The sequence below is a fragment of the Pan paniscus genome, chromosome 11, assembly GCF_029289425.2.
Source record: "Pan paniscus chromosome 11, NHGRI_mPanPan1-v2.0_pri, whole genome shotgun sequence".
NCBI classification, from domain to species: domain Eukaryota; kingdom Metazoa; phylum Chordata; class Mammalia; order Primates; family Hominidae; genus Pan; species Pan paniscus.
Window position 1 is genome coordinate 34,812,761 of NC_073260.2, and position 27,403 is coordinate 34,840,163.

The 27,403-nt window shown below is 37.0% G+C and overlaps 2 protein-coding genes across 2 annotated transcripts in view; one reads left to right on the top strand and one right to left on the bottom strand.

Annotated features, from left to right (window-relative positions):
* LOC100973935 (olfactory receptor 13C5) overlaps positions 1 to 24,019 on the top strand; it is a 44,354-nt gene extending 20,335 nt beyond the window's left edge. The window contains exon 2 of the mRNA XM_003809244.4: positions 23,259 to 24,019. The gene's annotated coding sequence lies outside the window, so the exon portion shown is untranslated. The remainder of the gene's footprint in view (positions 1 to 23,258) is intronic.
* On the bottom strand, positions 9,660 to 10,622 carry LOC100974273 (olfactory receptor 13C8). Its single transcript, XM_003809245.3, has one exon. It carries the CDS (start codon positions 10,620 to 10,622, stop codon positions 9,660 to 9,662), a length of 963 nt encoding a protein of 320 aa, XP_003809293.3.
* Positions 24,020 to 27,403: the final 3,384 nt, after the last annotated feature.

The window sequence follows — 27,403 nt, forward strand, 5'->3', positions numbered from 1 at the left end:
AAAAGTCTTAATGAATCCTATCCTTGGTGCTGCAGGATTGTCCTTTATATTGTTCCATCCCATGGCTGTCCTGGATATGTGAACAGTGCAGGAGAAAAAACTCTCCATTCCAAAAGTTGGATCCATTCTATTTCCTTACAACTCTAATTCTTTTTTTTTGATCATAACATTAATTATGTAGGCCCTGAATTAATTTCCCAGGATGAAATTGAAATACCTGAATAATTTAATGTATTCTGGGGTCACAAACTCAAATATCTTCACTGCTATGCAATTGATGTATTTGAATGAAACAGACTGGATGTGAAGCAATATAGAAGGGTGAGGACTGTGGCAAATCTCATTAATTCCATGTGACCAAACAAAATGCATGTGTTATCATATTCCCTTTCTCACTAGTTTGTGACTCTATGTCTCTATTGGAATAAGTCTTCTTTAGCCTGCCTAATTACATTTTAAAAATGACTTGATGATGGCAGTTCATAGAGGACTGCTCTCTTTACCAAGAATAAAGTGATTATCCATTTTAAATTTTCCACATGATGATCTCATACGCTCCTTTTTTATTGTTTAGTTACAACTAAAGAGGAGAAATCAATCTCCTAGGAACAGCCCCAGATTCCCTTCAGAAAACTTGTGGAGGGAAGAGTGTTGTTAAAAAGTTACAAGTTCACTTTAACAAGCTTGACTTTAGACTGTTAGCAGGCACGCGGGATATCATCCCTATGTAACCTATTTGTACCAGAGAGAAGTAGGTCAGTCAACTTTTAATGATGTCCTTTGAGATGTAGTTGCCTGCTCAGGTGTAAATATTAGACTGTGTTTTATATTCCTGTGGGAGAAAATTACTAGGCTAGAGATAACAAATAGAAAAGAAATGGTCTTCCTGAGTTGGTTGGCCTGTCTGGAAGCACTCTGTTTTACACGGTTAAAGGTCATATAGAGCTGTACATTGTCATTATCTATTTGCTACAGAGGTGGATAGAGAGGTCTTGGCAGGTCTTTTAGCAATCAGAAAAAAATGGAGCGCTACGGTGCGGTAATAAGAAGTGTATGAATTTTGGAATCTCTTTAGTTGCACTCCACCCTCCACAGTATGGCTTCCTAGCTGTGTGACCTAGGGCAATTCATGTAACTTTTTTGGACTACATATTCTTTATTGTGTAAATTATGTATATCTTCAGGTTTTTATGAGGATTAAATGTATTTGTGACATAAATGATGTTTAATGTGTTCCCTTACCTGAGCTACAGAAAACATAAGTCACTGAAGTGGTTGTTTCATTTTTAATTAATTTGCAACGAGGAAAAGTCGCCTTCTTCGTTTTCCCATTTCTCTAGAAACCTTATGGATGTTGGTCCAGAGACAGTCAAAATAATTTCCTCTCTAGGCTCAGCAAAATAATTGCTCTATCGTCTTTGTTTAGAGTCCTACTGATCTTGACAACTTCGGACTTTTCACTGGTGTAGAGTTTCCTCTCCAATATGCCCAAGAGGAACCATTTCTGAACTCATTGGGTCAGAGTCTTTCTTTCTACACGGGTATCTCTGATATTTTTGATGTTAGTATCTCTAATTTCCATTCTTAGAGTTAGGTTAGTCCCTTTGGCTTTGGAGGCTCTTCATTTTGTGATCTCTGAGACTACATAGCCATGCCTCTTTTTCCACCCCTTGGAGAGCCTGCTTGCCTCTCTTTTAGTGCTTGTATTTCTTTCTTCTTTAGAAGGTGGGGTGAAGTTAGTAATGGTTGCTCTACTTTTCTCATATTCTGCATTACCTATAATATTTGCATCAAGAATTACACCATCTATAGCATCAAATGGAATGTCCATCATTAGTGTTTTAATTTGCATCTCCATATACAGGCTGGATTCCATCAACCTGGTGATTCACTATCACCTCAAGTAAACCTGTTTATAATTAACCTCCCCTATTTCTCCACCTCCTTGGTTTGTTGAACTAAGCATCCTTTCTCTACAGTGAGAGAAATGCTGTAAGTGAGGATGAGTGACCTGGTACGTTTAACCTTCACAGTACATCAGAAAACTGAGGTTCAAAGACATTAAATCACTTGCATAGGCAAGCAAGATAGATGTGGAGGTGAGATTCCAATCTAAGCAGTTTGACAACATATTTAGTCTCCTTACCACTAAGTTTTTCTGTCTCTCTTAATTAACAAAAATTTCTTGCACCCTCTCATCTTCCCTAAAGTATCATCGCACTGAAAACCCATGACCCCAGGTTTATTCAGCAGCTTTTCTGGTTAAAGCCCTTGGTCCTAGCGCTTACTGTCCTTTACCTGTGAGTACAGGGATATCCATAAATTTCTCAAGAGGATGATGCAATACTGGGATCAAGAAAAGGTCAAACTATTATCCACTCTACATCATGGCCACAATCATCACAGGACTTGGTCATCATAGTCCCCCGAATTAATCTAAGTATCCAGTTTAACAGCTTTAGAGAAATGCCAAGGTAAAATCCAGTAACTTAACTCTCTTTATTAACTCTCTTGCCTTCTAATACCTTTGGATTATTTTTCATGACTCAGAAGCAACTGGACTTTCAGATGTTTCCCTCCTGACTAGCAGGCATCTAGAGAAAAGAAACATAGCTTTTCCACTTAGAACCTCTAGGAGTCTTAGTCTCTTCAGCTGTAAATTAAGAACAAGAAAATATAATTTTCACTATTACTATGAAGATTTAATTAGAAATAGTATAATATGAATAAATAGCAAAATGCTTGGCATATCCGCTCTGAATTCAAATTACTTAGATTGTTCCTTCTCATTGTCTTTCTTTCCTTTTGTTTCCTTCCTTTTTTCTTCCTTATGAAGTCAAGTTTTCTACAAGAATTTAAGTATAAACATTTTCCAGAAGAAGTTACTTTTTCTGAACCTAGTAAAGGTTAATATGCATTATTCAATTACACTTTATTTCTTAGCAGGATTAATAGTGAATGTATTTAACAAAGACTATGGCATAGCTGCCACCCGATCAGAATGGACACCAACTATAAACAACTAATACAGCTGTACTCCTGGCTGCAGTCTTAAGCATGGTTTTATGAGATTTTAATTTGGGGGTTGTAATTTTAATTTTTTTGTTTGTAATTTTTTTCTCTTACCTATGAGCAAGGGCTGACACTGCTGGCACACATTAATTACTATGGCCACACTGATTGCTTATGGCAAATATTTATTCTAATTTACTAGAACACTTGCCATAGAAGTTAAATATTTTGAACATTGCTGCTACTCAATCATTTAGAAGTGTGTTTTAATTGTCTCAGGTTATGGAGCTTTTAAATTAATTAATTACCTTTAACTTAATTGTATATAGGAAAGAGAATATGACTGTTTAATATTGCTTCCTTAAAATTTACTGATTCTTGCTTTCAGCCTAACATAATATCAATGTTTGCAAATGTCTCAAATGTGTTTTAGAAGAATCTATATTCCATAATAGTTGGGCTGATAAGCTCGTTAATGTTTTTGTTCAAATCTGTTGATTCTTATGTTTGTCTGTTTATTCTTTCAGCACTTAAGATGATATGTAGTTATATTAAGTTTTCTTTTATATATTGAGGCTGTTTTATTAGGAGAATAAAGCTTACAATACACGTTTTACTGATTACATAAACATTTATCATAATGCAACTTCCTCTTTTACTTCTAGTAATGCTTTTTGATCTTAAATCAATTTTGTCACATATTAATATAGAAACATCAGCTTTTGATTGTTACTTGCCTAGTATACTTTTTCCTTCTTTTTACTTCAACCCCTATTTTTCCTATGTAGTAGAAAACATACATATTAAAATAAAATGAAAGTTATGTATTCCCTTAAAATAAAATATTATATGTCTATTATAATAATACTACTTTAAAAATTATGAGTTTAGTTCATTTACAATGACTGGTTATTGTGAGTGTGGACTCTCACTAATGGCGGTTTACTTCTGTTGTGTTTAGTGATTTGTGAGTGTAAATTCAATTTTTCTTTGGGTATCCTGCAGAATTAAATTGAAGATTATTTCCTCCAGAGAGCATTTGATCTGCTTTTGCTGGGAATAAGCAAGTGGTACTAACGTGAAACCATTAAGTGCTGCTGCTAGCTTATATGTTACATGTGTGAGCACTGGAAAATGTGACTCATCTTAGGACATTTGATCTCCAGCTTTTAAGAAATTATGCTGTTGATAGTGTTAAAACAAAATACTTTACTTCTATCTCCCTGAAAATTGCTATGATAAATTTTCAAGTCTATGCTTTCTAGGTTGTGAATAGCTTATTACTGAATGTTGTGAAATTGTGTAAGTACATCTTGTAAAATCATCCACAGTGACACTGAAAAGCCCCTTTTGCCCTAGTAGAGGGTTCAGGTCTAATGGAGGAGTCCCAGATTCAGATCTCCAAATTTTTACTTAAAAATCCATCTGCACAGCTGATACTGGCATTTTCCAACAATCTAATCTTATTACTGCCTTTTTTGCAGGTCATGTCACTTTGTTTCATCTCATAGCTTTTCCTTTATTTGTGTGTTTGGGTTTGTGTGTCAGGAATGGCTGTAGGATGGTTAGGATGTAATAACAAATCCTTTCAACCTCTGTGGCTTATTGCAATAATGGTTTACTTATTGATGCTGCTACGTGTATAATGTGTCATGAGTGGCAGGAAGGTTCTGACAGTCACTCAGGGACTTAGACTAATGGAGGCTCTATTTTGAAATGTACTTTTCCACCTGGCAAGGGGAAGAGGGAGTGGCAGGATCTCTCACTGGCAAATAAATATTTCTATCTGGAAACAATAAATACCACTTCCATTAGAACTTCATTGGTCACAGCAAAGAAAATTTGGGTCCAGTTTCAAGGGGAATAGCAATTTTTCTGTATTCCTAAAAGGAGAACCAGAATGTGCAGTGAACAGCACTAATGACTACCACAGGGCATGAAATAAGAGGTTCCTTAGGGAAAATATCCACTTTTTGTAATGCCAAATTTATATTAATGTCAGTTTTATTTGATATCCAATTGTATTACGGTTAGAGGGATCCTAAAATATTTATTGTTTCATAGCAACAGATGCAGTAAGCAAAGACTGTGCCTTAAGCATGGAGATTGAATGTAGTTCAGATTTCATTTTGGTAGTATTAGTTAGAAAGACCTATTTAATTTACTATCCTATATGAACAGTAGAAATGAAGAATGATTTTTTAAATTTTCTTTCATAAGTGTGAGTTCTTATTCTTTTGAACATTCTGCTTTATTTCATTTGGGATGGAGACGAAGAAGAATTCTAGCCAGGCACTTGGAGAAAATCAAAAGGATTAAATATATCAGTAAAGTGCTAGAGTTCCCTCTTTAAGTCTGTTGTTTGGCTTCAGTCATCTTTTGATCCATCTTTATGAGATCTTCTTTAACTAGCTAAAAATTTTAGACTTTTTAAGGAAACTGTGGCCGTGTGTATTAGTTTGTTTTCACACTGCTATAAAGAACCATCTGAGACTTGGTAATTTATGAAGGAAATAGGTTTAATTAACTCACAGTTCCACAGGCTTAACAGGAAGCATGGTTGGGAGGCCTCAGGAAACTTACTATCATGGCAGAAGGTAAAGGGGAAGCAAGGCGCATCTTCTTATGGTGGAGAGAAAGAGAACACAATGGGGGAAGTTCCACACACTTTAAAACCATCAGATCTCATGAGAACTCACTCACTATCACAAGAACAGCAAGGGGGAAATTTGCCCCCATGATCCAATCACCTCCCACTAGGCACCTCCTCCAATTTGACATGAGATTTGGTCGGGGACACAAGTCCAAACCGTATCACCATGTAACCAGTCATAAAATTAATGGTGTGTGGGAAATATGGGCAAGGACAATGGACAATGTCATATTCAGGCTTGATTAGGGAATTCTTTTTTTCTGTAGGGCTGGCTTAAACACTTAAAAGTGATTATGGCATAGATATACTTTTATATTTGGTATTTCATTTAGCATTATATCATTTTGTGTCAGATGCTCTAACAGCAGAGAGCAATATAATAGGTACTCTAAACTCCTATGTACTAAAGTGAGTTTATGGACTACCTGTTTAGAACATGCTAAAAAACTGTGAAACCACTTCTCTGTACACATTAGTTTGTCACACACTCCCAGGATCTGCGAGAGAAAGTGAAGAATGTAGTAGAGTTTGAACCTCAGTTGTGTGAATTTTGTAGGGACAAAGATGATTATGATGTACATTCTACCATCACCATAATCTCTTCCTTCTCTACCCCCAACCCCATGACCACCTACAAGGGAAGGTGATCTTTCAAGAGAGCTATTTATAAAGCATCTTAAAATTCAAGGGACTGGCATTTCTTACTGGGGAATATTGGCTTGGGCTGAAGCTGCCCACGCTTAGCAGCAGAGCATGGAGAAATAACAATGTAGGGAAAGGAACTGTGTTTTCAGAGTTTAGTGGAACAAAAAAGTCTGTGCATTTCCCAAGGGCCAGATGTTGACAGTATTGTAAGCAGTTGAGTGGAATAGTTCTGTAAAGAAATTCCTTTAAAACAAGTGAACAAATGTCCTTTCTTCTCCCTCCAAAATAAACCAAAAAGAACATGCAGGTTTACAAGAAAATTTTAGGCAGCCAAACCAGATAAGCTAACATAGCATTTTAATTCACTTACTTATTTTTTAAACTGCATTTTTGAATTACTTTCTGTGTATGTGTGTGCATTGAATTGCTGTTTGGTATTACTTTTTTTTTATCCTGAAGAACTTCCTTTAGTATCTTCATAAGGTAAGTCTGCCTGCAAAGAATCATCTCAATTTGTTTATCAGGTAACACGTTTATTTCACCTTTATTTTTGAAATATGGTTTTGCTGAACATGGGCTTCTTGGTTGACATTTATTTTTATTTTTGTTTTTTATTTCTTCTTCCAGGACTTTGAATATGTTATCCAATTGCCTTATAGCCTCAATTGTTTCTGATGGGAAGTTTGCTGTTAATCTTATAGTGGCTCCCTTACACATGATGAACCAGTTTTCTCTTGATGTTTATGAGGTGTTTTTTTTTTTCTTCTTTATCTTACAATATTTTGACTATGGTGTATCTGAGTGTAGATCTCTTTTTAGTTTACCTTACTTAAAATTCATTGATCTTCTTGGATGTATAGACTAGTGTTTCATCAAATTTGTGATGTTTTTAGCAATTACTTAAATAAGTATTTTTTTCTGCCTTCTTCTTTCTGTTATTTCCATTATGTGTATCTTGGTACACTTAGTATTGTCTCACATTTCCCTGAGGCTCTGATTATTATATAATGATTATATAATTATTAGAATTATTCCATTTGAGAGTGTACTAAAGAGACTTTTAATAGTCTACAGTTTAGAAACAAGAAAGCAACTGCAGAAGAAAAAGAAAATGTCTTGCTTGACCCAGTCTATTGCTTATTATCCATCTGATTTGCTACATTTCTCAAGCAGATAGTCGCATATTTCATTGCTTTTAAAGATACCTCAAGAGAGACTAAAAACTTGATAGGCCTTATAATTTACCAGAAATAAGAGCCAAGTGACAGACTTAAAACTCTGAGGATATGGTGCTGGTAGATTATTAATTCTGGATTATGGAGAAAAATAGATGGAACTAAAACCAATATTGGAAGCAGCTAATTGTCATAGTGAATAACTAAAGCTGGGGTGATGCTGACAGGAATGGGAAGCAAATAGGGAGGGGCAAATCCCTTACTTTCATCGAAGCTTTCATTTACCCTCTAGCACTTCTTCTGGTAGTGTCTAACAGAAGCTAGTTAACAAAAGAGAAATGAAATGTGATTTTTAGTGTGCCAACCCTAACTAACAAGGCAGAACATAGAAAAGGAGATACGAAGCTAAGAGAGTTAATAGCATTAGTTATGCCCTAAAAAAAAGGATAAAAATTGCATGCCAACTCAAAGCTTTATGACTTATTAAAGTATACCCAACACTAAAAATAATAAAATAGCTGATGTGTATTGGGGATTTTGGATTTTCCAGGTACTATTAAATGCTATGCATGAATTAACTTATTATATTATGAAATTACAATAATTACCTGTTAACACATGGGAAGGTATTGTGCTCTTACTCTCACAAGTTAGAAGTAGCTCTAGTCTTTTCCTTTGGATTTCTGTTTTACATTTCAACTACCATAGACTCCTCAAAGATCTGTAGGTAAAGGGAATGCTTTCTTCTGTTGACCATCACTGACTCAATTCCTTCAATGGAGGTGGGACTTCCTCACATGGGTGCTGCCCCACAGGGAGCATAAATAGAGATGATCTCACTTTTGAGCCATCTCTGTCTTATCCCTCAGTGCCCAAAACCCTGTGCTCCTTAGTACATTGGATAACTTGACTTAATTTCTTCTGCCACTTCTTATACTCATGTTGCAATTTTTGTCAGTCACTAGTTCTGTCTAGTTTTTCTACTACTTAGATTCCATGTGATCTAATGCAGAGTAGAAAAAAAGTCCTTGTTTCAGCCTGGTCTCTTCTCAAAGTCCAAGAGTAGCACTGTGCTACCAGGCTGTCTATGTTTTATTAAATTAAAACTTAGGACGCATTACCAGGGAACTCTTTCATTTATATTAGTCTTATTATAAATCAAATTCAAGAAAAGTTATGGAAAATAAAAGGTGATGCCTTAGCTATTAAGGAATGTATATGACTAAATGTCAATACAGTTTATTTAGAAGCATTTAATCTAATCAATTTCTGGTGACTAACCTTTGCTACCTCAGATACCACAAACATACATTTCTCATTTTATATGTGAGGTGGCTCACCTATTTGTTCAAAAATATTTATTGAGCACCCATTATGTGTCAGGCTCTATTACAGGATTTTTTGGATGTTGTAGGGTAATAAACAGACAAGATCCTATCCTCAGGGAGCTTATATGTGCGGTGGACAATGTACAGTAAATAAATGAACAATTAAAAATGAATATATAATACATCATGTGGTGATTAATATTTACTTTTCACACTAATAAATAATGAATTTAATATAGGTCATAAATTGCTTTTTCAAATGCCTTTTGCCTTTATTATTTTCCGAAGATTGGAGAGTGATTATTTTCTGCTCAGGCTTCCAAAGAGATTTTCAACATTTATCCATGATAGTATGTTTTAACACCGGGAGCATGTTTTATTTCTATAGTTATATATTTTTAAACAAAAATCTAACAGTAAAAGAGAAAATATTTCTTTTTTGAGATAAAGTCTCGCTCTGTCGCCCAGGCTGGAGTGCAGAGGCAAGATCTCGGCTTGCTGCAACCTCCTCCTTTCCCGTTCAAGCAATTCTCCTGCCTCAGCCTCCCAAGTAGCTGGGACTACATACCCATGTCACCACGCCTGTCTAATTTTTGTATTTTTAGTAGAGACGGGGTTTTGCCATATTGGCCAGGCTGGTCTCGAACTCCTGACCTCAGGTGACCCACCTGCCTTGGCCTCCCAAAGTGCTGGGATTATAGGCATGAGCCACTGTGCCTGGCCCAAAAATATTTCTACCATATGGTTTTGAATGTCACATGGCAAAATTCGTTTTCACATGGTAATTTTATCTTTCTGAATTTTATGTCTGCAGCAGCATTGAAGTCATGTAGTATAAATCAGTATTCATTTTCCATCAGAAAAGTTTTTCCTACACAGTATGTTTTTGACAGCAGTCTTTACATCCTTGTTTCGCAGACTATAGATGAGAGGATTAAGCATGGGAGTCATCACTCCATAGAAAAGGGAGATGAGGGCCTCAATGATGTCTTCATTACCCGAATCAACAGAGGCTTTAGACTCAGGCTTTGCGTACATGAAGAAGATGGTTCCATAGAATATAATCACCACTGTCAGGTGGGCTGAGCAGGTGGAGAAGGCCTTATGTTTTCCTTCAGTGGAAGGAATCCTCAGAATAGTGGCAACAATAAATATGTAAGAGATGGAAATTACTAACAATGGAATAACCAGAACAATCAGATTCGACCCTGTCATACTAATCACATTGATTGAAATATCAGCACAGGCCAGTTTCAAGATAGCCAGAATTTCACAGACAAAATGGTTAATGACATTATTAGCACAGAATGGTAACTGCATTGCAAGAGCTGTCTGCACTACTGAGTCCACAAGCCCAGTGCCCCAGGACCCAGCTGCCATGGCCACATAGGCACCCTTGCTCATGATGACAGGGTATCTCAGTGGGTAGCAGATGGCCACATAGCGGTCAAGTGCCATCATGCCTAAGAGCATGCACTCCGTGGCCCCCATGGCAAAAGAAATAAACATTTGCACCATACACCCAGAGAAGGAAACCTTTTTCTTTACTGCCAGAAAGCTGGCAAGAATTAGTGGGACAGAGGAACTTGTGTAGCAAACGTCGAGGAAGGAAAGATTACCGAGGAAGAAATACATGGGGGTGTGCAGGTGAGAATCAAAGATGATAACTGAGATAAGGACTCCATTTCCAAGCAGGATCATCAGGTACATCCACAAAATTAGAACGAAGAAAACTGTCTGGAGCTTTGGGTGGGCAGAAAGCCCTACCAGGAAAAATTCTGTCAACGTGGAATCGTTGGTCCTTTCCATATTACATATACCGATCTCCAACAGAACTCTGTGAATGATAGAACAGGAATATGTTAATACAGTGTCTGTGAGAGCTACTTTTAAGAATCATATTCTGTATTATTGCAGTTCTGTATTTGGATGCAACAATATAAGTTTGGGGACAATTTCTTCCTGTGAAACCCAGGCCACTAGAGTAGGAATCCTACCCTGACTGTCTCAGAGTTAAGAGAGAACACATGATTATAGGACCTTTGGATCCCAATCCACTTTATTGCTGTTTCCACAAGTTCTGCCTCTTAACCCATTGGCTGCAAATCAGTGTTCTACAGCCTGGATTCAGCAGACAGGTGTGCTTTGTTTGGCAGTGATTGTCTGCACTGTGTTTAAATTTGAAATAGAGATCAACATTCTTTTTTTTTTTATCGACACGGAGTCTCGCTCTGTCGCCCAGGCTGGAGTGCAGTGGCGCGATCTCGGCTCACTGCAGGCTCCGCCTCCCGGGTTCACGCCATTCTCCTGCCTCAGCCTCCCGAGTAGCTGGGATTACAGGTGCCCGCCACCACTCCCGGCTAATTTTGTTTTTGTATATTTAGTAAAGATGGGGTTTCACCGTGTTAGCCGGGATGGTCTCGATCTCCTGACCTCGTGATCCACCCTCCTCGGCCTCCCAAGGTGCTGGGATTACAGGCATGAGCCACCGTGCCCGGCCTAGAGATCAACATTCTAATCAACAGATATGGTATAAAAATCTGTGCCTTCAGCTTGTCTTTGAATAAATTAGAATATTTGAAAACATTAGACCTGTTTCTGTCATGGAGCTTAGTTATATTAATAACTGACCCATTGGATCCAACGCATGTCCCTCCATTCTACCAGACTACAATCCTCACTCTCTTGTCACTGGAGGTGAATATAAGTTATCAATTGACATGTTAGTCTCATGTTATTCTCAATTGTTGGTCTCAATTGTTTATATTACCTGGCAGGATCTTATATGGATTTGGAATCTTGACTTATGGCTGCACGGCCAACTTATCCATTAGGCACAGTACTCCCACCATATTGTGAAAAACCTAGGAAAATGTTTTGATTTCTTTTAAAATATGAAGAAAAACGTTAACTTTAAAGTTTTAATATATACTATATTTGTTTTTGTAACAATGCAGAAGTAAAATATGACTTTTAAATCTTTATGGAAATAAGGCCCCACAAAGGCAAAAAAAAAAAAAAAAAAAAGTGCCTAGGGCCCATCAAAATCATAATGTGGCCCTGTGTGGTTGAGCATGTTTTGAAAACTCAGTCTGGTCTACTGGGGTATAGTAGTGGTTATGTATCTGCATATAACCTCTTTGAGGAGAGTAACCTCGTTGAGAAAAGGAACATACCTTCACATTCCTCCAGTATCTTTTTTCAGTACAATGAGCAAGTATTCATTCAAAGAAATGGTTTTTTAAAAATTGAATAAATTAAAATTTACAAAGCCAATTTTATCACTGGCTTTGATTAAAATATGTAATGGTGTTTATTGTAGCCTCTACCTAGTTTATTTTCATGCATGCAACAACTAAAGAATCAATTGTGATACTAGTGCTTTTATTCAAAATATATACACTGAACTGAACCAATGATGTCTAACCATTCATTATTGAAAAATAAAATTTATACAGAAGTGTAATATATAAAACAAATAAAAAGGAAAATTTCTCCAGTTGAAGTTACACTGGTGTACAGGGGAGAATAAAACACCATTCTTTACTTGTTTATTCACTCTTACTCCCTCAGTTAAGTTTAAGAGGATTCCAGGGAGCATAGTTTTAAAATCATAAATGCAATACATAAAATCCTTTAATCAACAACAAGAATAATAAGATAGTAATTTATGTATTGATTATGCCAGATACATTTCTAATTTTTTTATTCATAATAACCCAAGGTAATGGGACTATTATTGTAGGAGATAAGAATTATCCTTTCTTAAACATTTGGTAAACATCAGTAAATTATGGTATGAATAGACTTAAGGAAAAAAGTAGTAATTATTTCAAAAGATGCAGAAAACACATTTAGTAAAGTTCAATTTGTAATTTTTATAGAAACTATCTGAAATCCTCAAGCAGAAGGTAACTTTCTGAACTTCAAAGAAAACTATATACCAAAAAAAGATATTAAGTTATTATTCACTAATACTTAATGGAGACAGTTTATACATTCTTAAAGTTTTTTTTTGTTGTTGTTGTTTTGTTTTTTGAGACAAAGTCTTGCACTGTCGCCTGGGCTGGAGTGCAGTGGCACGATCTCAGCTCACTGCAACCTCCGCCTCCTGAGTTCAAGTGATTCTCCTGCCTCAGCCTCCTGAGTAGCTGGGATTACAGGCATGCACCACCACGCCCGGCTAATTTTTGTATTTTTAGTAGAGACAGGATTTCACCATGTTGGTCAGGCTGGTCTTGAACTCCTGACCTCAGGTAATCCACCTACCTCGGCCTCCTAAAGTGCTGGGATTACAGGTGTGAGCCTCCGCGCCCGGCCATTTTATACATTTTATTAAGATCTGGAATTTGATAAGGATGCCCACTCTTATAGTTACTCTTTAATGTAAAATTGATAGCCTTGGTTAAAATCATAAGACAAGAAAATGGCTGAAGTACAGATTAAAGACAAAAATTTGTAAGACCAGATGAGAAAAATTAGTAAGACTTCTGGAAGCAAGCTTAACAGAAAAATCAATAGCTTTCTCTATACGAACAACAAACGATAAAGTAATAGAAACAAATATAACAAAAAATAAAGATCTACATTTATCTCAACAAGGCATACATAAGACCTTTATAGAAATTCTTTAAAAATTATATTATAATGAAGGGCGTAGTAGAATATGAGTAATTGAAAAGGTATGACATGTTAATAGGTAGGATAAAAATATAAGAATGCTGTCATTTGCCTCTCAAATTAGTCTACACATTCAATTGAATCCATTAAAGATTTAGCTGGTTTTTTTTTAGGGATTTGAGTACTTATCCTAAATTCATATGAAAGAATAAAAGTATATAACTTGCACAGTCAGTTTTATAAAAGAAAAATATGAGGGAGCATTCTGTCCCAGACAGAAAAAGAAACGTGGTTTTAATAGAAGGGACTATCATAGATGTAAAAAAAAAAAGAAAAAGAGAAATCGACTTCTGATGTCATAAAAACAACATAATGTGGATTAAGTGAATAAAAAATTGAGGTACTTACAAAATTTAAAGAAAGCATAGTTAGACCAAACATTTTTAAAAATAAAGTTTTTCGTCTAGGTAAAAGAAAAAAGTCAGTTGTAGAGTAGATGGTCAGCAATGGAGGAGAATAAAAGGAATTTTCCAAGGTCTGGGAAGGCAGGGTTCACCCAAGGAATTTAAGTCTTGTCATCCCACTGGAACGGTTATCCTTAGAGTGGAGGAAAACGAATCTGGCATTTGTATTAGCCCAATGCCATGAAATATGCCATTCACATAAGTAATCCTCTTGATCTGACTGTGTGTTCCCTTCCAATGACAAGCCTGCATTCAGGTAACTTGGATATAAAGAAAGAATGAGCAGAGAAATTTGGTGGTTGCTCCCCATAGGCCTTTGTTTCTCATTGTAAAGCTCGGCACTCTACTTCCTAGTCATATCTGTGAGCTCATGTGTATCTACACCTGTGAATGAGATCCAGTCTCTTCTTACTTACAAATCAATTTTAAGTCTGTGGTACTAAGGGACAGAATGTGGACCTTGGTAAAATCACCAAGCATTGCCATAGGTGTGTTGGTAGGAAATCAGTCACCTTTCCCCGGGGAAGCCTCTGAATCACTACACATTTTATTCAAACACCCAGATTAAGTACAGATGCATTTCAAAGAAGGAGAAATCATCTGAGAGGGGTAGCACAAGATTTCATAATATTCATTGAATTTGGTTCTGATGAGCTGAGGGGGAAATGCCTCAGGTAATAATAGACTGAGGCTAAAAGGCATCAGTGGGAATTCTACAGAAGAAAACAATTACAGGAGGATAGTAGGAAAAGGAAAAAAAAAAGAGGAGAACTGGTTTGCCAATTTGTGATGAATATTAAATGTAGAGTTAAGGAATTATAATTTATTATCTAGGCAATTGGGAGCCACTGGAGTTTTGATCAGGGAATGTTAAAGCTGAAAACACACACAAACACTCAAGATTGTTATGGGAATATTCTTCAGGGTCTTGTACTTTTCTCCCCAAGATTTGGCTGTGACCTGTGCTTTGTAGTTTTGTAAGTGTTTTTCAGGGCAATTGTTGGCATCTTCTTTGGCTTGTAGAGAACCTGACTCAAAATTCATCTTCCTTGGAAATGGACGCATAGTAGTTCTTTTTAGGTTAAATTGATAATAAAACATTTTATTTTAATAATTTATTTTATTTTCTAAAAAGAGACAGTCCTGTCTCCTCTGAGTTCTTAGCCAAGTTTTAGAATAATCAGTGGAAACTAAAGTGTTTGTAGTTTCAGTTTGAAGGAAAGGCCAAAGTTTTGTTGGGTCCTTCAAAACTGGGTCTTAAATGATGGCTTTAGCTATTAAGCTAATGAAACTCGTCAGGCTAACTGCCCCATTCTGCCTTGGTTTTCCAGTTTCTTTCACTTCTGACTGTGAAAGTGACTTCATTGAAACCCAGAGAAAAAGAAAAACATCCCAGTTAATAAGTTAAAGGACTCATGCCCTGGAGGTTATAGGAAGCAAACCCTTCTGCTATTCATGTCCCCAACCCCCTTTTTTTTAAGAAAGCTTTTGTCTCTTCTGTCTCCCTCACAGTTTTTCTTCTAGAAGTAGTAAGCACATTAAGGAATTGCTCATTATGTGAAAAAGTACACTTTCCTTTTGTCTTTAGTTTTCGTATAGAGGCCCTAGGGTGTATTGAACATTATTAGCAATAGTAGTCAAATGCACGTGAGCTGTAAAGAATCTTGGCTGCACCTCTTATGAGCTTTGTAGCATCATGCTGCATTTCTAGCTTCTCTCAGCTCAGTACCATAAACTTAGCATATATGATAACAGTTAAACTCAGAGCAAGCTAACCAGCCTCTGTTAGCCCCACTACACAAGTTTATGGTAGAGAGTAGGAACTTAAAACACATTAGCTTCTTTTTTGGGTCATAATTAGTTACAATTAAAAGTGTATGTGAATGAAAGCTACATTCTTAGGCAAAGAATAAACAGGCACTGGTCACTGGTAATTCTGGTCCAAGGAGCGTCCAGAAAAGGTTAGTGGAAGAGGTAATTTACATTCCTTCATATTTACAGAAAATTATATGCAATTTGAATTACATTCATATTTAGTTATAGAAAATGTATTTTTTGTCTTATATAATTTGAACCCAACAATTATTTTGAATATAACCACACAGGTGATATGATGTCTCAGCTATTTTAAAAATACTTTCAAACATAGTGGGCACAGCAGCTGCTGAAAATGGTCAAATTATAGTATTGCAGTTCTACACATTTGGAACACAGAATTAATTTTTTTTAGCAGATTATAGGTCCAATAATAGTGTTCAAATTGCCTGGCTCTTGAAAATGGGAGAGAATACATCTGTCTTGCAATGATGTTTCTAGGTTAGAGCACCAGACAGCGGAATCTAATGTTCTCATTCTGTCTTCTGGGGGAAAGGAGAGAAGAGGCAGAATAAATGTTTTTGAAAAGGCAGGTGACACTGGAAAAGAACACCAAACTTCATTTTATAGTATAGATTTGAAACTCAAAGACTTGGAACCTCCTTTTTTCTCTTCTTTAAATGAGGCCAATTCCTACCTAAGAGTCCTGTTGTGAATGTTACCCAGACAGTGATCTAACATATAATGCAAATCTCTGTAATGCTAAATGATGAAAACATGACAGATGAAAAATTAGATATGTCCAGTTAAAGCATATAAAATTGATATCTATAATTGAAAAACAATATTTACAAAGCAAGAAGATGGAATATGCCATCATTTTTGTACCTGTGAACCTGAGGAATGGTTTCCTTTCCTTGGTTTGAGACCAGTCTTCTTTCTTAACAGCTGTTTTACTTGACCGCCTCAAAAAATGTTCTGTTATGTAATAATTTTCATGATAAAGTGAGGGGATGTAAGTGAGAATTAGATAGCAAACAGCATGCTGTAATTATTTTCTTTAAGTTTCCACTTACCTGTAGTTTATTCCTCAGGTAAAACTGATAGATGAAGCTGTATAAAATTCTGAAACTCAGGTGTAGAGTTTCTAGTTTAATTTTGGAGAAAAAAGATACAGGCCCATAGGTTCTAGGGGCTTTTATGGTGACTTAAGTGTTTTGCTACATTTTGAGCACCAGAAACATCCTCCAAAGGACCGGCCATTACAACAACAAGGCAATTTAAATTCTTTTTTGGGTGACTCAGGGAGGGGTCCAATATTTACAACAAATTAAAGGTAAGAAGGTAAACATGGAGAATTAAAAACTTTCTAAAACTCCAGGGATAATGTCATCAGACTCAATTATATCATATGATTGGTATATTCTTGTTCTAATGCAATTCAAATAGTAAATATATTGCTGTCTGCATTATCACAATATGTGAAGATTTTGAGACCCCAATAAACAGAAAAAGTCTTTAATAAGTATTGTTTTTTATTTTTAAGAATTATCTGAAAACTTTCCATAATCAAACGAATAAATCACCCTCATTTGCATAATGCTTTCAAATATCTGATGGAGTTCTTAGAATACTACCATGAGTTAATATAATTATTCCTATTAGACAGATGTAAGCCTGAGATAGGAAGTTCAACTGTTTTGCTGAAGGTTGTCCAGCCAGCATATAAGATAATAAAAAATATCTTAAATCTACCATTTGTGACTCTAGCTCCTGTAATCAATCTGTGGCACTGCCCCGTCTCTCACTCATAAGAGCCCAGAATGAGCTTTTAGAATATTGCGTCTACATTCTGCAATGAGTACAGAAAAGCTAGGTTAGAAATATGTAAATAATTTAAGCTGACAATTAAATATCATTAAAAATTTTTAAATGAGCTTTACTTTTTCTCTAGACCCATGTCAGAATTGAAGCATGTGGAACAGAATGTAACCTCTGATTAAAAACAATTCCTCTTTGATTTTATTAATTTTTAAATTTTATTTCACTTTTTAGTGATATATGATATTTGCATAAATTTATGGGGTATATGTGATGTTTTATTATTTGCATAGAATGTGCACCAGGAAAGTCAGAGTATTTAAGTTAAGATATCCATCACCTTGAACATTTATTATTTCTATGTGTTGGGAACATTTCAAGTCCTTTCTTCTAGCTGTTTTGAAATATATACTATTATTGTTAACTATAGTCATCGTACTCTGCTATTGAACATTAGAACTTATTCCTTCTATCTAACTGTGCATCTGTACTCATTAACCAACCTGTCCTTTTTTTTTTTGAGACGAAGTCTCACTCTGTTGCCCAGGCTGGAGTGCAGTGGTATGATCTCGGCTCACTGCAACCTCTGCCTCCTGGGTTCAAGCAGTTCTCTGCCTCAGCCTCCCGAGTAGCTGGGATTACAGGCGCCTGCCACCACGCCTAGCTAATTTTTGTATTTTTAGTAAAGACGGGATTTCACGATCTTGGCGAGGCTGGTCTTGAACTTCTGACCTTGCAATCAATCTGCTTTGGCCTCTCAAAGTGCTGGGATTACAGGTGTGAGCCACTGTGCCTGGCCTAGCCAACCTCTCTTTAACACTGCCCTCCCACCCCCAAACACCCCAACCTCTGGTAACTATCATTCTATTCTTTCTACCCACAAATTCTCTGTGACATATTTCCTGTAATTTTTTTTAAAATTTCAATAGGTTTTTGGGGGAACAGGAGGTGTTTGGCTACAAGAATAAGTTCTTTAGTGGGGATTTCTGAGGTTTTAGTGCACCTGTCACCTGAGCAGTTTACACTATACCCAATGTGTAGTCTTTTATCTCTCACCCCTCTCCCAAACTGTTCCCATATCCTCAAAGTCCATTGTATCATTTTTATGCCTTTGCATCCTCATAGCTTAGCTCCCACTTGTAAGTGACAATGTATAATGTTTGATTTTCCATTCCTGAGTTACTTCACTTAGAATAATGCTCTCCAATTCTATCCAGGTCACTGTGAATGCCATTATTTCGTTCCTTTTTATGGTTGAGTAGTATTCTATACACCACAGTTTCTTTATCTACTTGTTGACTGATGGGCATTTCGGCTGGTTCCATATTTTTGCAATTGCAAATTGTGCTGCTGTAAACATGCATGTGCTAGTATCTTTTTCATATAATGACTTCTTTTCCTCTGGGTAGATACCCAGTAGTGGGATTGCTGGATCGAATGGTAGTTCTACTTTTAGTTCTTTAGGAAATATCTATGCTGTTTTCCATAATGACTGTACTAGTTTACATTCCCACCAGCAGTGTAGAAGTGTTCCCTTTTCACTACATCCATGCCAACATTTATTATTTTTTTATTTTTAAATTATGGCCATGCTTGCAGGAGTGAGGTGTTATCTCATTGTGATTTTGTTTTGCATTTCCCTGATCATTAGTGATGTTGAGCATTTTTTCATGTTTCTTGGCCATTTGTATACATTCTTTTTTTTTTTTTTTTTTGAGACGGAGTCTTGCTGTGTCATCCAGGCTGGTGTGCAGTGGCACGATCTCAGCTTACTGCAATCTCTGCTTCCCAGGTTCAAGTGATTCTCTTGCCTCAGCCTCTGAGTAGCTGGGATTACAGACGTGCACCACCATGCCCAGCTAATTTTTGTATTTTTAGTAAAGACAGGGTTTCACTGTGTTCGTCAGGCTGGTCTCGAACTCCTGACCTCAAGTGATCTGCCCACTTAGGCCTCCCAGAGTTCTGGGATTACAGGCGTGACCCATCACACCCAGTTCATTTATATATATTCTTTTGAGAATTGTCTAGTTATGTCCTTTGCCCACTTTTTGATGGGATTGTTTTTTTTTTTTTTTTTTTTTTGCTAATTCATCCGAGTTCCTTGTAGATTCTGTATATTAGTCATTTGTCAGATGTATAGATGGTGAAGATTTTCTCCCACTTTGTGGCTTTTCTGTTTACTCTGCTGATTGTTTCTTTTGCTGTGAAGAAGCTTTTTAGTTTAACTAAATCCTATCTATTTATCTTTGTTTTTGTTGCATTTGTGTTTGAGTTCTTGTTCATGAAGTTTTTGCCTAAGCCAATGTCTAGATTTAAATCCTTAATCCATCTTGAGTTGATTTTTGTATAAGGTGAGAGATGAGGATCAAGTTTCATTCTTCTACATGTGGCTTGCCAATTATCCCAGCACCATTTGTTGAATAGGTTGTCTTTTCCCCACTTGATGTTTTTGTTTGCTTTGTTAAAGATCAATTGGCTATAAGTGTTTGGCTTTATTTCTGGGTTCTCCGTTCTGTTCCACTGATCTAAGTACCTATTTTTATACCAGTACCATGCTGTTTTGGTGACTATGGCCTTAGAGTATAGTTTGAAGTCAGGTAATGTGATGACTCCAGATTTGTTCTTTTTGCTTAGTCTTGCTTTGGCTGTATGGGCTCTTTTTTGGTTCCATATGAATTTTAGAATTGTCTTTTCTAGTCCTTTTAAGAATGATGGTGGTATTTTCATGGAAATTGCATTGAATTTGTAGATTGCCTTTGGCAGTGTGGTAATTTTCACAATATTGATTCTACTCATCCATGAACATGGGATATGTTTCCTTTTGTTTGTGTTGTCTATGACTTCTTTCAACAGTGTTTTCCTTGTAGAGGTCTTTCACCTCCTTGGTTAGGTATATTCCTAAGTATTTTAATTTTTTTGCAGCTATTGTAAAAGGGGTTGAGTTCTTGATTTGATTCTTATTTTGGCCACTGTCGGTGTATAGGAGAGCTACTGATTTATGTATATTAATTTTGTATCCTGAAACTCTGCTGAATTCATTCATTAGTTCTAGGAGCTTTTTGGAGGAATCTTTAGGGTTTTCTAGGCATACAACCATGTCATCAGCAAAGAGTGATAGTGTGACTTTTTTTGTTTTGTTTCGTTTTTTTTGAGATGGAGTCTCACTCTTGTCACCCAGGCTGGAGTGCAATGGTGCAATCTTGGCTCACTGTGATCTCTGCCTCCTGGGTTCAAGCGATTCTCCTGACTCAGCCTCCCCAGTAGCTGGGATTACAGGTGCCCGCCACCATGCCTGGCTAATTTTTTGTATTTTTGGTAGAGATGGGGTTTCACCATGTTGGCCAGGCTGGTCTTGAACTCCTGACCTCAGGTGATCTACCCACCTTGGCCTCCCAAAATACTGGGACTACAGGCGTGAGCCACCACGCCCGACCGTGACTTCCTCTTTACCAATTTGGATGCCCTTTCTTTCTTTGTTTGTTTCTTTTTTTAAAATTTGACTTTAAGTTCTGGGATATTTGTGCAGAATGTGTAGGTTTGCTACATAGGCATACGTGTGCCACAGTAGTTTGCTGCACCTATCAACCCATCATCTAGGTTTTAAGCCCTGCATGTATTAGGTATTTGTCCTAATGCTCTCCCTCCCCTTGACCCCACCCCCCGACAGGCATGGTGTGTGATGTTCCCCTTCCTGTGTCCATGTGTTCTCATTGTTCAACTCCCATTTATAAGTGAGAACATGTGGTGTTTGGTTTTCTGTTCCTGTGCTAGTTTGCTGAGAATGATGGTTTCCAGCTTCATCCATGTCCCTGCAAATGACACGAACTCATTCTTTTTTATGGCTGCATAGTATACCATGGTGGATATGTGCCACATTTTCTTTATCCAGTCTATCATTGATGGGATTCCCTTTATTTCTTTCTCTTGTCTGATCACTCTGGCCAGGATTTCCAGTACTATATTGAATAGAAGTAGTGAGAATGGTCATCCTTGTCTTGTTCTAGTTCTCACGGGGAATGCTTTCAACTTTTCCCCGTTCAGTATTATGTTGGCTGTGGGTTTGTCATAGGTGGCTTTTATTACCTTAAGGTATGTCCTTGATTTTGCTGAGGATTTTAATCATAAAGGGATGCTGGATTTTGTCAAATGCTTTTTCTATGTCTATTGAGGTGATCATGTAATTTTTGTTTTTAATTCTTTTTATGTGGTGTATCACATTTGTTGACTTGCATGTATTAAACCTTTGCTGCATCCCTGTGATACAGCAAAGGCAGTGCTAAGAGGAAAGTTCATAGCCTTAAATGTCTACTCCAATAATGTTTATGTGTTAGGCGAGTCTCTTGAAGATAGCAGATACTTGGTTGGTGAATTCTGTTTTTCTGTATCCTTTAAGAAGAGCAATTAGGTCATTAGGGAGGTTTGGGGAGTTCCTTCAGACCTCCAATAAACTTGTTTGTAGAGTCCTGAGGGGTTTCTTCAGAACCCCAATAAAACTTGTTTATTCCTAAACGGGTCCTGTTAAGAATTCTTTCATTATTTTGTCATGTTTTAAGGCCCAGGAAAGCCTAGGCAAAACTCTTGATGGGCTTTTGTTACATTCCAGCCTTCGGACTGGCTTTTTTAGCTTTTAATATTTAACCTAACCACTCAGTCAGTACTGAAACAGTTGTGATGGAGGCCTGTGTTAGTGAATCCTGGCCTGCCACGCCAGCACCTGCACTGGTGGAGGTGTCAGGGGAGTGAAGTGGGCTCTGTGAGAGTCTTTGGTTGTAGTTTTGTTTATTGCACTAGTATTTTGTTAGTTGGCCTCCAGCCAGGAGGTGGGACTTTTAAGAGAGCTTCAGCTGCAGTAGTATAGAGAGGATCAGGTGGTGGGCGGAGCCCTAGAGCTCCCAAGAGATTTTGTCCTTTGTCTTCAGCTACCAGAGCAGGTAGAGAAAGACCATCAGGTAGAGGCAGGGTTAGGCATTTTTGAGCTCAAAGTCTCCTTGGCCGGGGCTTGCTGTGGCTGCTGTAGGGGTTAGGGGTGTGGTTACCAAGCCAATGGAGTTATGTTCCCAGGGGATTATGGCTGCTTTCGCTGTGTCATGCAGGTTACCAGGGATGTGGGGGAAAGCCAGCAGGTACAGGCCTCACCTAGCCCCCCCGCAGCCCAAAAGTCTGGTCTCACTTCCACGGTGTCCCCACCAACAGCATTGAGTTAATTTCCAGGCAGTGGGTGAGAAGGGCTGAGAACTTGCCCCAGGCTACCAGCCTCGGGGAAGGGAGGCGGGGGGAGAAAGTAAGCAGGGCTTTCAGGTTTTGCACCTCCCTGCCTGCTGCAGCTTCTGTGCTATGTCTGCACTTCCAATTCACCCCCTCCCTCAGGTTCTGTCCAGAAAACTTAGCGTTTGGTTGAAATTTTTACAAAGATCAGCTGGAAGTTTCCTTCTCCCTGTGATCTTTTCCTAGTTCCTCTGCAGCCCTCCTCAAGAACCCCTGTAAGACAAAGTCAGAAATGGTTTTCCAGGGGACAAAGAGTGCCCACAGGGCTCTTCTCACTGTTTCTTTTACCGTTGTGTTTTGCTCGGCTCTCTAAATTTGTCTCAGCTCCAGGTAAGGTCAAATCCTTCTGTGATATGGACCTTCAGGTTCCCTAGTGAGGGTGTGTGTTTGGGGGTGGATGATCCTCCCCTTTCACAGTTTCACACTTTGGACACTCAGTTTTTTTTTTTGCTATTTCCAGGGGCCTGCAACAGCAATCTGCTTCCTTCAAAGGGTCTGTGGATCCTCTTGGCTTTCCCAGTATGTTCCTGTGGTAGTTCTTGGAGCAAAAGTTCACGATGTGAGTCTCCACACACTGCTCTGTCCACTGGAGTGGGAGCTGCAAGTTAGTCCTGCCTCCAATCTCCCATTTTCCCCCACCTGATCCATCATTCTATTCTCTTTGTCTGTAAGTAAAACTTTTTTGTAAAACTCCCATATATGAGTGAGAATATGCAACAGTTGTCTCTCTGTGTCTGGCTTAATTTACTTAACATAATGACCCGCAGTTCCCCCATGTTGCTGCAAGTGACTTAATTTTATTTTTTTTCCCTATGGCCGAGTAGTATTGCACTGTGTATATATAGTAATTTTTTTTTGTTCATTCATCTATTGATGGACACTTAGGTTGATTTCATATCATTGCTATTGTAAAGCAGTGCTGCAATAACATGGGGGTACATGTATCCTTTTAATATACTGATTTCCTTTCCTTTGGATAAATACCTAGTTGTAAGATTGCTGGATCACGTGGTAGTTCTATTTTTAGTTTTACTGAGAAAACTTTATACTGTTTTCCATATGGCTATACTAATTTACATTCCCACCAAAAGTGTATAAGAATTCTCTTTTCTCTGCATCCTCCTCAGCATCTGCTTTTTTTGGGGGGAGGGGGTGGGGGGTCTTTTTGATAATAACCATTCTAGCTGGGTAAGCTAATATCTCATTGTGGTTTTGATTTGCATTCCCTGATGATTAGTGATGTTGAGCATATTTTATATACTTCTTGGCCATTTATATATCTTCTTTTGAAAAACATCTATTCAGATTCTTTGCCTACTTTTTAATGGGACTGTTTTTGCTATTGAATTCCTTGTGTATTCTGGATGTTAGTCCTTTGTTGGATAAATAGTTTGCAAATATTTTCTGTCATTCTGTGGGCTGTCTCTTCACTCTTGATTGTTTCCTTTGCTGTGCGGAAATTTTTTATTTAACTTGGCCCCATTTGTCTATTTTGTATTTTTGTTACTTGTGCTTTTGGGGTTTAACCATGAAGTCATTGCTTAGATCAATGTCATGGAGTGTTTCCCCCATGTTTAGTTCTAATAATTTTATAGTTTTGGGTTTTACATTTAAGTATTTAATCCATTTTAAGTTGATTTTTTTATGTGGTGAGACTTAGCGGTCTAGTTTTATTTTTCTGCATATGGATATTCAGTTTTCCCAGCACTATTTATTAAAGAGGGTGTCTCTTTCCCAATATAGATTTTTGATGCCTTTGTTAAAAATTAGTTGGCTGTAAATATGTGGATTTATTTCTGATTCTCTATTCTTTTCTGTCAGTCTATATGTCTATTTTAATACTAGCACCATGATATTTTGTTCGCTATAGCCTTGGAATGTATTTTGAAGTCAGGTAGTGTGAAGTCTCCAGCTTTGTTCTTTCTGCTCAGGATTGCTTTGGCTATTTGGGCCCTTTTTTGGTTCCATATGAATTTTAGAATTTCTTTTTCTGTTTCTGTGAAAAATGACATTGGCATTTCAATAGGAATTTCATTGAATCTGCAGGTGCTTTGGATAGTATGGTCATTTTAATGGTATTCATTCTTTTAATTCATGAGTGTGGATGTCTTTCCATTTCTGTCCTCCTCGATTTCTTTCACCAGTGTTTTGAGGTTTTCCTTGTAGAAATCTCTTACCTCCTTGGTTACACTTATTTCTAAGTATTTTATTTTCTTTTAGCTATTATAAATGGGATTTACTTATTGATTTCCTTTTCAGCTACTTTGTTTATGGTTTCTAGAAATGTTACTGATTTTTGTATATTGATTTTGTATCCTATAACTTTACTGAATTTATTTATTAGATCTAAGAGTTTTTGGTGGAGTCTTTTGATTTTTCTAAATATAAGAACATGTCATCTGCAAATAAGGACAATTTGATTTCCTCTTTTCTAATTTACTTATTTTCTAATTTATTTATATATTTGCTTAATTGCTCTGGGTTGGACATCCAGTACTATGTTGAATAGGAGTGGTGAAAGTGGGTATTCTTATCTAGTTCCAATTCTTGGAGGAGAGGATTTCAGATTGTCCCCGTTCTGGATTATGTTTTCTGTGGGTTTGTCATATATGGCCTTTGTTATGCTGAGATATGTTCCTTCTATGCCTAGTTTGTTGAGAGTTTTTATTATGAATGGATGCTGAATTTTATCAAAACCACAATTATTTTTGCACCAACCTAATTTTATTTGTATTGGGTACTCCAGTTTGGGGTATATATAGATATATTTAGAATTATTCTATTCTCTTGCTAAATTTATCCTTTTGTAATTATATCAAACATGTTATTTGCATTAATGACTTATTGCTGGTTACCCTGACCTAACAATGGTTTCAATTTGTCAATAGTCTGAGTACACATTTTGAACCCCAAATGTTGATTTCCCAAAGACACTATCATAACAGGAGTTAGTAACCTACAAATACAATTTAGTTTGAGGAAGCTAAAGAGATTCCCATAGGCTTCCTCAGCAAACCCTGACCTAACAATGGTTTCAATTTGTCAATTATTTGTTACTTTGCTTACCGTCCTCCACCATTAGAGCACATGATACTTTGAACATGTTTTAAACAAAGGTTTTAAAGAAAGAAGGTTTCTGCAGGAAAATAGCTTTGTTTTTGTGGACGGCATTTAAAAATACATCCAAGAGGTAATAATAGTCTCTTGCTATCAACATCTCCTGAGATAACCAGTTCATGTTAGCCTTTTCTTTTTGTGTAATTGGTTTTTTTCTTTGCTTTCTTCTATATCAGTACTTACCCTTCTTTTATTTTTATTAATTTTTACCCAGATTATCCTCCTTGAGGTTAGATTGTTACGTGCATTAAGATGACTGATCCAAAAAACTGGCAGCAACAAAAGTCTACCCAGTGATTTTCCCCTTCATCTGTTCATCATTGTATGGAGTAGGGTTAGACAAACACAAACAGATAGGCCTGCCTCATCCACTGAGCAGGAAAGAGACAAAGCCCACGAATCCCACATTTTAAAAAATGAAAAGAAGGAATGACTCATTCTGAAGGAATGATGGACAGTTATATTTAGAGATACTGTCACAGCATCATGTTCAGCAACTGATCCTTCCTCCAAAACTCAAAAATGCTATCTGTGTTTCACCAATATTATCAAGCAAAGAAAAAATTAGAAATAGGGAAGTTTCTGTAAGTGCTTATATCTTTCCTGTCACTTTTCCATGTCTTTATAAATATATCTCAATAATGTATTCATCAATCCCTCTTTTCTTTAACATACATATATTTTGACACAAATTCATTCAGTTGTGAAAGTTATCCCACCAGTCTCCTGTCACCCTCCCTACATTTAATAAGCAGATTTAGGTTTTCAGTCAGTCCGCTTTGTACATCGATGTATGTGATGAATCTATTGTACATGATGCTTCAAAACTTGTTATATTTCACTTGGAGTAAAATAGATCCCTTAATTAGGTATTGAACATTCAAATTAGTATAAGCTTGTTATAAGCCTTTAATAGTGGTAGTGGTATTTGCTTTATTTTCTAAGTATGCAAATCCAAATCCTGAACGAGTGTCTCTCTTATTCAAGAGTCATTTTTATCCACCTGGAACTAAGGGTAATGGCCAATATAATCCACTTGCTAGCTTTAAGTCTTCCTGGATCCTTTCAGTAAATATTATATTTTGGGTTGAATTGTGTCCTTCCAAAAGATGTGTTGAAGTCCTAACCTCAGAATCCTCAGAAGGTGACCTTATTTGGAAATAGGGTCATTGCAGTTGTAATTAGTTAAGACGAGATCATACTGGAGCAAGGTGAATTATTGATACAATATGACTAGTGTCCTTGTAAGAACAGCAGAGACAAAGAGACACAAGACACATGGGGGAAAATGCCATGTGACAATGGAGGCAGAGACTGAAGCACCGTGGTTGCAAGCCAAGGAATGCCAAGGATTCCTGACAAATCACCCAAAGTTAAGAAGGGGCAAGGGAAGATTTCCCCCTACCAATTTCAGGGAATCTTGACCCTGCTAACACCCTGAGTTGGACTTGAGCTTCCAGAACTGTAGATAATACATTGCTGGTGTTT

Coding starts and splice junctions, on each gene's coding strand:
- LOC100974273 (XM_003809245.3), bottom strand. CDS start 10,622: ATGGAAAGGACCAACGATTCCACGTTGACAGAATTTTTCCTGGTAGGG.